This window comes from Phoxinus phoxinus (assembly GCF_949152265.1).
Source record: "Phoxinus phoxinus genome assembly, chromosome: 21".
In the NCBI taxonomy this organism is placed as follows: Eukaryota; Metazoa; Chordata; class Actinopteri; order Cypriniformes; family Leuciscidae; genus Phoxinus; species Phoxinus phoxinus.
In genome coordinates, this window is record NC_136896.1 from 6,904,460 (window position 1) to 6,919,857 (window position 15,398).

The 15,398-nt window shown below is 36.7% G+C and overlaps 1 protein-coding gene across 4 annotated transcripts in view; it reads left to right on the forward strand.

The window, feature by feature from the left end:
• sdk2b (sidekick cell adhesion molecule 2b) overlaps nucleotides 1–12,240 on the forward strand; it is a 288,773-nt gene extending 276,533 nt beyond the window's left edge. For 3 of the 4 annotated variants that reach the window (XM_079595111.1, XM_079595112.1, XM_079595114.1), the window contains exons 44-47: nucleotides 1,862–1,991; nucleotides 2,450–2,512; nucleotides 8,842–8,898; nucleotides 10,167–12,233. In XM_079595111.1, coding sequence (XP_079451237.1) covers nucleotides 1,862–1,991; nucleotides 2,450–2,512; nucleotides 8,842–8,898; nucleotides 10,167–10,583 — 667 coding nt within the window. In that variant the 3' untranslated portion in view covers nucleotides 10,584–12,233. Of the gene's footprint in view, nucleotides 1–1,861; nucleotides 1,992–2,449; nucleotides 2,513–8,841; nucleotides 8,899–10,166 lie in introns of all 4 variants that reach the window. The other variant, XM_079595113.1, reaches the window with a different exon arrangement.
• The last annotated feature ends 3,158 nt before the right edge of the window (nucleotides 12,241–15,398 follow it).

Consider the following 15,398-nt stretch of genomic DNA (forward strand, 5'->3'; position numbering starts at 1 on the left):
AAGTTCCACAGGCTTTGTTCTCTCTCGGGTGGAGAGTCTAAGAAGCTTGATTTGGATTGTGGCCTCACCGACTGAGAGGATCAGGGAAGTGAATGAAGAACTTCAGGAAAATCTTAGAGAAGTGACAGGAGCATCGAGGTAGAAAGAATCAAAGACGTTGCTGAAACACTGCAAAGTGAAGAGAGTCTTGCTGGTTTAACCTCGATGACATATCATAGCTCAAGTAACACAATACAGAGAGCTTCTCTCTGGCGAGATACTGTCAGGATTCAAAGGCTGCCCGCTGAGAACGGGGTCTGTGATTTGAGATTTTTGGCATGTCTGTGGTTTCTCAAGCAAAGCCCACCATGAGAACAAAACTTCACAGCAAATGGCATTTGTTTCCCACTGACTTGAGTTTTGAGGTAGTTCATATGAAAGTTTAGGGGATGCCAGCTTTGTTTAAAGAACAGACCTACATTTATGTAAAATGTGTAAATAAGGAAGTGCAAACATGATTTGATTGTGCCCGTTCACGTTCATTTTATGGAAAGCGTAGCTGGGAATTCTACTAAACATATTTTGTGTTAATAGAAATTACAATACATTTTTAGAAATGACAAAGTTAAAGAAGGTAGGTGGCAGGTATGAGTGGTAGTTTATGAGACCATTTTAATTTTATTTGTAATTACATTTTATTTTTTACATCTGTAGAAATTAAAATATAATGCATTTTCCAATGCATCTTTTTTTATTAAATAAATCCTAAAGAAATAGATTGCTTATTGCTGATATGTTGGTGGAGATTTATGATTCAGTTTGCTGTAGGTGTATATTATATGTATATATATATATATATATATATATATAAACGAACTAGGATTATGTTCTCTTGGAATCACGAATGCAGGTTTGAAATCAACAGTGTAGTGAGAGAAATGTGAAAACAACTTGTAAACAAATAGACTGCAAACATCAGCAAAACACAGGCGCTGTGTGGATGCAGAATTTGTTTTGGAGTGGTTCAATGGTTCAATGACATTCTCTGTTCTGAAAATAGCTAATTTATCAATCTTTTTGCTGTCTCTGTTGTGTATAAAGTGTATTTTAAAGCATAGTGAAACTTGTTCAAAACACTAACATCAAAATGATTTTGAAAGGTTTTTCAGAGAGTAACAGAAATATTTCAGGTTTTCAGGCTGAAAACCGCAGTCGGTAAAAGAGGTTTTTATATTTAAAATATCTGATGCGCAATCTGGAATTGGCAAGATGTTTTCTTTGCTGCTCTCCACTGCTGTGTCACAGAGACTTAATTATGCAGAAAACCCTCCGAGCTGGAATACTGTGGTCCCATGATGCTCATAAAGAAACCCCTCTTAATACAAACACACACTCACACACACACACACACACACACACACACACACTGTATTTCATTCAGCTAACAAAGAGACAAGTGTCTGCAGTTAGAATTACAGCCAACCCTTTTCTAAAGATGCTTCACACTGTATTGCAGTCACATATTGCTTCATTTTTCATTTTCAGTACTGTGTTATCCTGTACTGAAGCAAGCACGAAAAATATAGTATGCATAAACACGCAAAAATATGTGCAAAAAAACGAATAAATTCTACCATAGTGTGTAATAGTAAAATGCAACTTTTTGTATATGCAACTCATCTTGTTGTTTTATTTTTGTTTTCCTCAACAATGCAATTTTGCCCCAGTGTGACTTACACTATTCTTCATATAATTGTTTAGATTAACTTATTTCATTAAGTCATTCAAAAAAATAAGATCAATGAAAAATGTAGCATTAGACATTTCATTTATGTTAAAAGCAATACATTGGACATATAAACAACATTCATCCTGTCATTAGGTCACCTCCTCGACCCAGTCCAGGCAGTCTGCACTATTCGGATGAGGACGTCAGCACCAAGTACAACGATCTGATCCCAGCAGAGAGCAGCAGTCTCACAGAGAAGCCCTCAGAGATCTCCGATTCACAGGTAACAAACACTAACACATTATCAGTGTCTGTTCATGTGTGTTAGAAGGACAGTTCACCTGAAAATTACATTTCTGTCCTCATTTACTCACCCTTATTTCATTTCAAGAGGCTTTTAAGCTTTAAAAAGAACATAAAAGCACCTTTTTTAACTTTGACTACTTTTGAGATATTTTTCTGATACGTTTATGGTGCGTTTTGCTCGTTTTGGAAGCTTGAAAGCTCCATTTCCCATTGTAATTGTATGGGACAGATCAACCAGTATATTAAAAATATATTCTCCTTTTATGTCAGCATCGATTGAACATTTGAAAATAACATGAGGGTGAGTAATTACATAATCTTCGTTTTTGGGTGAACTGTCCCTTTAACCTCCAGGCAGGATTTATAATGCTAAATCTAGTCGCATTAATTTAGAATAGGACCTGTTGAAATTCCCTTATCACACACTTTTATTAGGACAAGACTCGCTGTGCTGAAACTGAAACTTTCTCAAAAGTAGGATACAGCCCTCCAGGAAAGGTCTGTTATACCCTACTTGAGATTTTGGCTGTCTTACTTAAGCATGGCTTCAATCCTAGGTCCTGTGGGGGGTTATTTTTTTTTATCATGTCCAGAACGTTCTGCTGCATCCTCCTTCATTCTCTCCAGACTTTGTGTCCCGAGGCACAGGTTGGGAAATCTGTGGTAGACTTGAGAACAAAACACAAATGTGCAGTGCACAGAAACTGTAATCAAACAAAATACTCACACAGACTCATAAAGACTGAAGTGTGAGAACTGGAAGGCCTTGGTTGGACTCTGTCCACTTCTCTCAAGTGACCATTTAGCTGGAGTGATCAGCAAAAACCTCACAGTTTGAGTCGTGTGAAAGCGGCATTGGCAGTTACTAGATCAAAAGCAAGAAACACAAACTCATCTTGTTGTTTTCTTCACATTAACAGACTTGGCTCTCCCATGATGCACTGCCGCACACTATAAATCTATTTTTAGTCCTGTGTTCAGACGTGTCATTCTCCCTCTGATTTGTGGATTGGGATTTTTTTATGCAATTTCCAATTCTTGGTATTTTTTGATATGTCATATTGTTATGCTGCTTGAAATTGTATACTTTTTCTGATATAACAAAAATAATTATTAAAAAAATATCAAAGCTAAAATGCAAACTGAAGTTCAGATCTGCAGTTTATTTAAAAAAATATTTTGAAAAGTATGTAATTATTTTTAAATTGGCTAGGATTTGAAATGAGTTATCTTTTACTCTAAAGTAAATGTTTTTATATTATAATATTAGTGAAGACTTTAATAACTTTAAATGTAGCAAATCTAATCCTATTTTTAAGTTGAGGAAAAAAATCTGTTTATAGCTGTTTTTTTCTTTTATGTTATTATTACAAACATAAAAAAAAAAAATCCCTTTGCAAAATAGTTTATATCCCTAAGGATTTAAAGCAACATGCAGTTATTTATTTAGTTTTTTTATGCGCTGTCACCATTACTGTCCGAACTCCCAAAATGCACAAAGAAAATCTGAAATCTCGACTACTCCTCCTCGCCTTCCACTGCCACCTCCTGCCACCACCTCCCAGACCCCTGGCGTCCGGCCAGCTTTGACTCGTGGTCGGGAACAGAGCATCTCCTGTTCTCCCTCTGCTCCTGCTAAAGTCTGCTATCATCGCCATCAGGACGAGTGAGGAGAGAGGCTGGAATCCCGCTTTGAAGTTTTATTGAGCGGATAACTCCAGGCTATTGCAGATCCATTGAGTTGAGCCAGAGCCACCACAGAGACGTATAATACTGACATTGTTCAGGAACTCTTAAAGACGGCTTCGATTCAGATGGCAATGCAACAAGCCTGAGCACCTCTACCTGAGACAGTCTGCCTTTAGATGAACACTTGGGAGATGAATGAGATGTTGGGCAGGTGGAATGTTGTCTAGTCATTTGAGTGTGTTGGACACAAAAGGGTTTTTAAGATTTTGAGCTGTGTTTGGTTTTTCTTGCAGTTAACAGCAGGGATTGTTAGGGCAGTCTTCCATGCCAAAGCATCTCTGTTTTAATTGGCTCTCTGATGATCATCCGGGCATCGCATCATCAACACTGAGAATCTTCCCAGAGAGCCCGAAATAGCTCCTGAAAGTTATTTATCTTGGAAAGTTATAGATAGATAGATAGATAGATAGATAGATAGATAGATAGATAGATAGATAGATAGATAGATAGATAGATAGATAGATAGATAGATAGATAGATAGATAGATAGATAGATAGATAGATAGATAGATAGATAGATAGATAGATAGATAGATAGATTCTAATCTGTCAATGTTACAAAGAGATTTTCGATTTATTTGGAGAAACGCGTGCATATAATGATGCTATTTGATAAAACGTGCCGTAATCATATATCAAGAATTTGCTATCTTTTGCATTGATTTTGCTGGCAATATTTAAATTAAGCTACTTTTATTTAAAAAAGTTTTTTTATTACAGTTACAAAAGTGATAATTGTATTTAAATGGAAAATTAGTAAAATTATATTTGTTTTAAATACTTTGTTCACAGTGGTGGACAGTTACAACGTATATTTACTGTAAATTACTGTAACAATGTTAAGGCTCAGAGGAGGAGAAGGTGGGAAAACGGTAAGGAAATCATTGTTTAAAAAAAAAGATTTTATTTTATAAGTATTTTTACTTATTGCTTGGTTTTAGGTGCTGTTTGTAAATGATGGTTCCCCTTGGTGAAAAATATCATTATTTCAAAACAAATACATAAGTATTGAGATATGATTTAAGCATTGTGTTAAAAATACACTACCATTCAAAAACTTAGGGGTTGTAACTATTTTTTTAAATAAGTATTTTTATGCTCACCAAGGCTGCATTTTGTATTTATTCCTGTGATATCAAAGCTGAATATTCAGCATCATTATTCTAGTCTTCAGTGTCGCGTGATCCTTCAGAAATCATAATATCTTGATTTGGTGCTCAAGAAACATTTACTATCAGTCTTGAAAATTGTGAAAACAAAACAAAAAATTATGTATGAATAAATGAATAGGAAGGTCTAAAGAACAGCATTTATTTGCAATAGAAATCTTTTGTAAAATATTATAAATGTCTTGACTGTCACTTTTAAACAATTGAATGAACCGTACCTTTCAAACTTTTGACCGTTGGTGTATGTAGATATCATTTTTGGCTATATCGCCCAGCCCTGATGTGTCTTTGTGAGTCTGATTCCTGCTGTGCTTAATATTGGAGTAGATCTGTGGAATCTCTTACATGCTCCTCCCCCTCAGTTAATCCATATCTGTGCCACAATAGGATTTCCCTGTCCGTCTCTGTAGAGATATGAATAAAGTTGTTTTGGCAGTCGCATGGCCTTGAAAATACAATCTAGTGGCTTGCGTTTAACTTTTGAGGTTTTTTTTAGCAGATTGGACAAAAATATTGCATACTTAAGTGATGCATTAGTTCTGACATCTATTGTTTGAAAGAAAACAACATAATCCAGACATAATTAGACACCATGTATTTCTCTCACAACTATCACAAGGCCAGGCTTAGTGTCTCTGTCTAAATGTGTGGAAGTGAAGTTTCAGACATTTTAAAGAGATTTCTGGGTAGGGTGATACTCAAAACAGGGATTTTCCGGGCGGGAACATCTTGCCCCACTTTCTCTCTCTCTCTCTCTCTCTCTGCAGGAGACAAAACATACGTGCCAAACAACCAGTTCCAGTCAGATTAGATCCTCCCTTATGAGGATTCATTCAACATTCCCATCGCGATCTGTCTTCAGCTTTTTATTGGAATATTACACTTTAAAAAATGCTGGGTTGTTTCAACCCAATATTGGGTCAAATATGGACAAACCCAAACGTTGGGTTAAAAATGTAATTTAAAAATTTAACCCAACGGCTGGGTTTGCCTATATTTGACCCAAAATTGGTTTGAAACAACCCAGCATTTTTTAGAGTGTAGTATTTTGTGTTTGGTTGAAAATCTTTGCAAATTGTTTTGGAATTATTTTGTGGTCTGAAACTTAGTCCAACTTTAATTAATTAACACAAATTCTTTATGATAATAAGGAGGCCTGAATCACATTGACCTTGTCCTTTAGGGATTTTTTTTCTATTAGTGATACTATTGCTCATATTTGAGGTGAGGCGTTCTGAAAAGTATAGCAGGTAAAACCAGAGCAACCAGCTAGCGATATTACTTATTACTAATTGATTCTTTTTCCTTTTTTTATATAAAATTGATCATTTATTTTATATAAAAATAAATAAGAAGTTATGACAACATATGTTTTTACTTTGCTTTATCTTATCAACACAAGTCAAGCGATTTTTAACTTTTAAGTTATACAAGATTCAACTTATTTTTAAGTCAGTTTAATGTAATTTAAGTTTAAATAACTTAAACTTCCAAGTTAAGTGTACTTGAAAAATTAAGGCCGCAACTTTTTTTTACAGTGATTTTGCTAGTTAGAACTTTCACTTCTCAAAATTACTGTAAAATTAAATTGTGAAATCGGGTTAGGTCTTCTTTCTTTTTCTTCTTTTTTTAATAATTACATTTATTCAATGTGCAATTTCTTCGGTGCAGTGTGTTTGTTTGAGCAGAATGACTGTGCTAAAAAACATTTTTGCCATCCTGTTGGTGACACATACTTCACTTTTAACCATGTAGAGATTTTGTCTATAAATTTATAGACACAAAAGCTGTATTAAGTGTTGATTTCCATGCATATCTGACATATCCAATTGAAAGTAGAAATGTGAAAAAAAAGAAAAAATATATAGTCACATGTTTAAAATCACCAGTTAAATTGGCTTTAAGTTTCAACTGGATCCTCCCTCCAGGTGATTTGGCAGCTGCCCATGTTATGTGCTCTGATTTAATTATTTTATTCAACTGGATTTCTGTGGTATTTCAGGATCATAGCTGGATTGAGGAGAGAATAACAGAGGAGTGGATGAATGCAAACAAACATTTTTGGAGGAGAGAACAGCTGTTTCATCCTCCATGTGTCAGCGGGGGAAGGGCAGGGCTGGGTCACGACGCACTGTGTCAACTGACATGTTTTGATGACCACACACATACACACACACACACACACACACACCGTGTCAGCATGTAGCTTTCGTTTCTGAGCTTGGCTTCGTTGTGAGGTCACGCTGAACAGAAAAAGCTTTCAAAGCTGAATTACTGGGCTTTTTGTTTGCTGCTTATTGAGTTGTTGAATTTGCTGGTATGACTGGAATGTCCCTCATTAAAACATTGCAGTCGTTTAAGAGGCTGAAATCAGCACATGCTCAGTTATAGACCTTCTTGAGGCATGATGCTATAGTCCTAACAATCCATAGTCAATAATGCTTTAAATATATATTTTGGGCTTTATACATTTATTTGCATGTATTGGGCAGACTACATAATACATAATAAAATAAATGTATATATATATATATATATATATATACGCATGCATAGAGATCTCAAACTATTTTATCATATAGCTTTTTTCTGAAACAGCTTGGCTGCTTAAAGAAAAACATGAAATTCAGCAGGTATTTTGGCATAAACTCTGCAGCTCTTATTTTAGGGCGATGTGAGGCTGGTTTTGGGGGAAATGCTTTCCTCTCTGGAATTTAAACAGAGGCATGTGTGTCACATGTGTGTGGACATGTTACTATAATGACGGACTGGAGAGATCTGTACATTGTTAGTCTTTTCACTACACCGCACAAAGAGAAATGTTGAACCGTTTGTATTTAATATAGTATATGAATATATCTTAGCATCTCTGTTTTGCAATAGCGCAGTGAAAAGACGAAATGCGAGAAAATTCTGTCGATTCTTTGTTTTCGTTCATTTCACATTGTCGCAAAGTAAAAGACCTCAATTGACAGTGTTGCTCTCAGAAAGGGTGAATAAACTTAGTGAAATTAGTTTTTATGTTAGTAACAGACTTGAACACTGTGTCAAACAGTGAAGCAAGAGTTCAGCTTTTCAGAAAGTTCAGAATCAACCCCTAAAAGTAGCATTTGGAAATTCCTGATGAAGAGAGAGTGGAAAGTGGTGGTGAGGATAGACAAGTCTTCTTAAAAGGATATGCAAACATTAAAAGCCTGAGCTATGATGGTTCTTCTCACTTATTTTCATGCTCTCCCTCTCCAGTTGGCACTTGGTGCTTTAGGATATATCGTAACTCCATCAGCCAACTTTACAAGTGTGAGCCAGATATGTCAGAATGAGACATATGCCAGAATAAACATGGTGGTGGAAGACACAGATTGATAGAGGGCAGATATTTATACAGTTGTCCATTGTTCTAGTGCAGAGTGTAATAGGCCGCCATGAGGAACCTACTCAATGTTGATCCAGGAGATGCATTAGTGTCAGAGAAAGTGTTGAGAAGTTGTACTCCCAGCCCACATTACCCTTACAAAACAGTATAATGTTACTAGCCTCCTGATATGGTATGGTATGCTTTTAATTTCCTAATAGTAGGGTCCAAAAGTCTTGAAAAAAATGTATTTTCCCCTTTGTTTTTGTGATAAACAAAAGGCATACAAATAAGAATATGTATTTAAGCAAATTAAAGACTTACAAATACTGCATACTGAATATTACTTCTTAATTTAATATGTAACTCAAATTGTTATGGTGATAATACAGGTTTGTTGTGAACTAAATTGTTTTAAATTAATATGTAAATCTGATATCACAGTACTTTTTTGTAAGGGTAATGCACAAGAAGCAGCAGCCATTGTTTGTCCCATGAAATATGACGTAGGGCCCATACTGCACTGCTTTAAACCCCATGTCTCTGTTTACCTCTAGGAGGCGCTTGTTTTCTCCTTTAAGACTGGGGGCCTCCAAACTCTTCCAACTCAATGGGTGAGGACATGAATTGTGCATTGATTGACAGGAAGTTGCTTAGTGCTTGTCCATTCCTATCCTCTCCATTCGTTTCATGCATACATGGTCAAAACCCCACCACATGGACATGTGACCCCCTAAACGCAGCGTGTGATTGGTACCAGAGGGTACAGTGGTAGTCCTAAAGCTTGTTTTTTGTTTTTGTTTTTGTTTGGCTTTTCATTCTTTTTGGGGCTACTTTTGACCGGTTAAACAATACGGCGCGTGGTCTATTGCATTTCACTACTGCTTTCCCACAGTAAATAAGTCCAGACTAGAATAATTCATTGGATATTGTTCATTGAATCAGTTTCTTGTCAAGTCTGTTGTCTTTTTCAGAATAATAATAATAAATACTCGCACCGCAGTGTTTGATAAAACTAAAAGAGCTTGTCTTGAAAGCTTGTCAATGACACTTTAGATTATAAATATTGTCTTAAAAAATGTTCCTGAACAATGACATGGTACATTTAAGTTTGTTTTACTTAGATGGTATAATGATCAGTGTAAATGTTTTGTGATTGTATGAATAAATAACTCAAATCAGTCATTTTCACCAAACTCACACTTGCCAGTCACGATGTGTAATCTTTATTAACTGCCATTGTATCTAATGCTTTGTCAATACAGAAATAAATTCTGTGTAAAAAGAAGAAGAAAAGAAGTACACTACTGCATACATCTTAAGATGTACATCAAACAAATAAAATGCTTATATTTTTTATATATATTTTTTTTATATATCCTTTACTATCACTACCTCAAGTTTGGGGTTGGTAAGTTTTTCTTTTCTATGATGTTTTTCAAAGAAGGTTGCATTAAAATACAGTAAAACCAAATGTAATGTGATGCTCAAGAAACATTTCTTATTAGTATCAATGTTGAAAAACGTTGTGCTGCTTAATATTTTTGTGGAAAACATGATACATCGTTTTTTCAAGATTCTTTGATGAATCGAAAGTTCAAAAGAACAGCATTTATTTGAAATATAAATCTTTTGTAGCATTATAAATGTCTTTACTGTGACTTTTGATCAATTTAATGCATCCTTGCTGAATAAAAGTATTAGCATGACTGACATTACGCAACCCAGCTGTCAAAATGACAAATAATAATTATTTCCAGTGCAACCTCTGGTTCTGGATAGAACTTGGGTACCTTCTCAAGTAATCTCCCTGCTTAAAAACTGAGGTTGTGGAAGTGATTCTGTCTCCATTACTCATTCGTTCCCCCTCTCTCCATCCCAGGGCAGTGACAGCGAATACGAGGTGGACCCCAACCGGCAGAAGACCCATTCGTTTGTCAACCACTACATCAGCGACCCTACCTACTACAACTCCTGGCGCAGACAGCAGAAGGGAATCTCCCGAGCGCAGGCCTACAACTACACCGAGTCTGAATCCGGAGAGCCCGAACACTGCGCCCCTCCGCCACCTCTGCCGCCTCTGCCCCCTCTGCCCCCGTTCCCCCCACAGCTCAGTTCCCCTACGCCCCAAAGCCAGTCCCAGACTGGCAGCCTTTTTAGACCGAAGGGCAGCCGGACTCCCACTCCATCCCAGCAGAGCTCCAACCCACCCAGTCAGCACGGCACACTTTACCGGCCCCCGAGCAGCTTGGCCCCCGGCTCCCGGGCCCCCATCGCCGGCTTCTCCTCCTTTGTTTGACAGAATGAAGATATCGGTACATGGAAATTCAAAACGAAGGCAGTGGGGGGTGGGGGGGGGGGGGGGGGGGTGGGGATCTCTTGTTTTCCCAAACGCCTGGTCAAACTCATGTCTATAGAAGAACAAACATCAGCGCTGGATCTGTTGTGCTTTACTTGTCATTGCAAGCTGATTTTTATTTTTGTATTCCTCCTTTGATCACAGTTTATTTTCTTTCGTTCAGGATTTTGTTTTCTTTCTCTGCTTGTGTGTGTTCAGTGTGTTTCACTCACAATGAAAGACAATCACTTGGAAAGACACGTAAACGCATCCGTGAGCTTTGTTTGTTTTGGTTTGGGTTTATTCTGTTGTGCTGCCTGAACAAACTGCATGACTTTTTTTTTTTTTTTGGTTCAAACGATTCTTTTCGTTTGCTTTTTCATTTCGTTGTTATCGGTTCTTTTGATTTATTGAGTTCCACAAAAGTGTACAACACAAAACTAAGTTATGAATGCTGGACAGAAACACCAACACATGAAGAGAAAAAAGAAAAAAAAAAAGGCTATGGAGTAAATCTCAGCATTTGGATCACCAGCGGTGACTAACATCTAGAAAAACGCTAAATGGTGTTTTTTTTTTTTTACTGTGGCATTTTTGTTCTTAAACAGATGACAAAGAACTTTGGTGATTATGAGAGGTTAAAGTTCATTCGACTAGAGACTATGATCTGATAAAGACCCGCCTGCTCTTAGCACGTTTGAGTTGGAAAGCCAGCATCATTTATTGATGTCACAGGTCAGTTTTAACCAGTGTTCTAAAAGGCCAAAGGTCATATTAAGTGCTTAATGCTAATCTGTGTTTTGAATGTTTTTTTTCCAGATGTGAAATGTAGATTGTGTTCATAAAGCTAAGGACTGGAGCGCGAGTATATTTGCCATGTGAAACTGATAGATGAAAGGCCAAATATGTAAGAGTCTGATTTACTATGATATTATTGTTCTATTGCTCTGGATTAATTCAGATTCAGAGGATTCATGTCAGCAGCGGGTGTGTACTGTATGTGTGTGTGTGTGTGTTACATGGTGGGCGGGGTCATTTGTTGCTCCTTTTGATTTGACTCTATGATGTCATCCTGAGCTTCAGGTTGCACTTCCGCCGTGCAAACGGTAACATCCGACGCAAACATAAAATAAACAGCAGTGGATATGGGATATTTGCCGGCATCTCAGGCGGAGCTGGAAGTCAAACACACCCATTAAAGAGTTCCTGTTCACACACAGATTTTCACTTTACATGACTCTGCCAGTGATGTCATCTTCGCCGTTCACATAGATCATCTGGCAAGACGTGACGTCATAGGAGCTGATGACATTTTTCAAAGATTGTGCAACCAAGCAAATGTATTGTACCTGTGAACTTCAGACCATGGATTTTCACCACTTCGCTTTGACGCGGCGGCTATTCAAAAGTTACTGAAGATAAAAGAAAACGGACTAAGGGACCCAACACGACGCCAGCAGAGAACTAAACGGCACTTGCACAGCTTACTTGTGAGGTTTAACGATGTTGTTTGCTTTTTCCTTTCCGTGAAGTGATTTTACTGTCTGTATAAACAAGGTCAATCACATGCTCAGTCTGCCTGAACACAGTATATTCCTAAATAAATTATGTTTTCTGCAAAACTTATTGGTTTGAACATTGAAAATGGCCATCTCTGAAAAGGGAGCATTCGTGAGTGACTGACGTAGGAGAAGACGTGTGTAATGCTAAGTGAAAGTGTCCTTAAAATTATATTATTTTAGCTGTCGTGACATTACAATGCACTCTAAGAACTAAGTATTGGAGCAACTGAAGACAAGACGTCATTTAAAGGTTCTTTCAGGTTTTTGACCTGCATTTCAATTTTATCTTTGCTGGTCCAGCTTGTAAACCAACATAGCCATATAAAGCTGGTCAACCACACTGTAGAAAAATATTTTCATGATTTGTTATCACAACTTTTTATCTTTTGTCAAATCAACTTCGATAACTAATGTGTGAAGATAACATACTATTTTGAGTTTCTGTTTATTAAACCATTCTTCTTCATTGTATTAACTAAAAATTTTAATTACAACAAACTCAAAATTTTAAGGCAACAATAACTTTCTTTTTTTAAGTTAAACCTTTTTTTTTTTTACAGTGTGGAGCTTAATCTTTCCAATTAAACTGGTTGACCAGTACCAGTTGCTAGTTAAAGAAAGTCTGGTAGGGACACCACCATACCAGAATCCACAATGCAACATTTCTTTTCAGATGGGACATAACTGTACATTAAGAATATGTTCTGATTGGTTGTGATTGTGTTATGCTGCGTTATCGGTTTCATTGTGGGCAAATTTGTTGTGCCTATTTGAGACAATTTTAGGGACAACTTCAATCTGATGAGGAGAACCTTCATTTCCAGAGTCCGAGGTGTGCTTCGGACAGGTGAGGAAAATATTAGGTTATTAATACTAACTTTATCGGATAAAAGGACTAAGTTACTGGAACGGCCACTATTAGAAATGAGTGGATGACTGTAATTTTGCCAGGTATGACATTGACATCATTTGTTTGGTCCTGGAAAAACATTCAGATCCAACAAAACTCTGTCTAATGGAAACATGCTTGCATTGCATTGGCCAAGTCTGCAAACGCATACTTAACTTTCTGACTTAACTCTATCCATGAAATCTGGATATGATTGTTGTTCCAGGACGAGCAAGGATGTTGTTCCGGGTCCTACTTGGCAAAATCATTCAGTCACAGAATGTGTGTGTGCAATTATTTTATATCTTTGCATGCTTACTTTGTGTAGGTGTTGCAATGTTTAAAAGTCCATCTTCATCTTCTGTTGGACATCTTCTGTTGCTCTCATTGGTTTAATGCGGCGGATAAATCGGATCAACGGACCTGTGGAATCCTGTCCAGCATCTGTTGTCTCCAGCCAGTTTACAGTTTACAGAGAGAATAAAGCCAATCAGCTATGATTCAATTTAAACTTTGATTGTGTTAAAGAGGAGCATTTATTTCTCCATCTCCATCCTTTTTTATCTCTTTTATTCTGTGGAGTCCAAAAACACTTTGTGACAACTGCAAATGGGATATGAACTCTTTCTCCCTTTCCAAATCTATTTTTCATCGGAAGCGTGGCGAGAGTGAGACAGAAAACCCTGCATTTATATAATGATGTCAGAACAGGGCAGGAATGTGTCTAAATGGAGGGAGATTCCACATCATACTCATCCCAGTTGTTGTCCTAATAAAACACATTTCCTATTTGAAGTTACATTTGTTGATCTAAATACAGCAGTGGGTATAACAGAGTATAAAGATATAATGGCAACAAAAAAAATGGGGTTTCACTTTATCTTGATGGTCCTTTTAATACACTCTGTTGACTAACGTTGCATTTACAGTACTAACTCTCATTATTTAGGGTTAGGGTTAGAATAAGTTGAAATGTACTTTCAAAGTTTTTTTTAGCCAGTAGAATGTATTTTGGGGGACCATCACAATAAACACATTTTAATATTCAACAATATTATTGATCTGTCTTACTTAAGGTGGACGATGGCGCAATTTTCTTCTAGAAACAAACGTTGTTGTATTATTTTCTTGTTATCACTGTGAAGCTGCTTACAATCTGTATTGTAAAAAGCGCTATATAAATAAAGGTGACTTGACTTAAAGAGTCGAGTCTACTGATATGAGAGTTAGTTGCAAAGTTACTTATGGTCAGCAGAATGTTCAGAAGCGACCATCAAAATCAAGTGTTACCAAAAATGGTCTTAAGAGCATGCATTTTGATGGAGGAACTTGTTTTAAAAGTGTGAAGGAAAATTCTTCATGTTCTTCACCATAAGAAAGGTCAAATCAAAGAAAGGTGTTCCTGAGCTCTACATACAGCACCTGAAGTCAACTAAATGGCTTTTGACAGATAAATGATTAATGTGCGCCAGTTGAACAGATATAAATGGAAAATACACTTATATAATCTTGGGTTATATAAGAGTTGTGAACGCATGTCTTGGAGTTTGCAGGCTTTGTACGCTATGGGTTTAGATGTTAGTCTAAACGCAAAGAAATTATCTGAACACATGACTTGATATATCAATCTATAAAAACAACAGATTTTTTTTTTTTTTTTTTTTTGCTTAATGTATTCAGTTCATGAGGCCCCAGTATGGGGATGCTAATTCCAAATGCGGTTAGCAACTCCTCCATCTGGGCTACAACTCATAATGTTTTATTCAAAGGTGCTAGTGAAGCTCTGCGGTTGTGTTTCTTGTTTGAACCACCTGCGCTCGCTTCCTATTTGTGGTTACTTCTTTGATTTTTTTTATTAATCTAATTATATTATTTTCCTCTTCCACAAAATGGTAATATGCACCATGCCAAGATCAAATGGTTGGATAAATGCTTTTGATATTGATTATAGAGTAGAATTTTACCACTGGATATGAGTCCATTGATCTGCCAGTTTGCTGGCACCATAAAGAGCGCGTCAGGAAGTAATCACCTGTTTGAAAAGTTATGGGAAGTTTGTTGACCACTTTGCCGGCGGTCTAGCAGGTTTGAAGGGGAGATTGACTTGTAAATCTGTAGTGGTTTTACAGCTTTATTATATACATAATATAAGTATTCCCAATCCATCAGTTCATAAACTTTAGGTGGGCCATTTGGTTTTCTGAAATATTCACCTTCTTACTTTGATAGTATTGGTTAATGTATAATTATTATTCTGACATGATGGTTCGTGTGTGTGTGTGTGTGTGTGTGTGTGTGTGTGTGTGTGTGTGTGTGTGTGTGTGT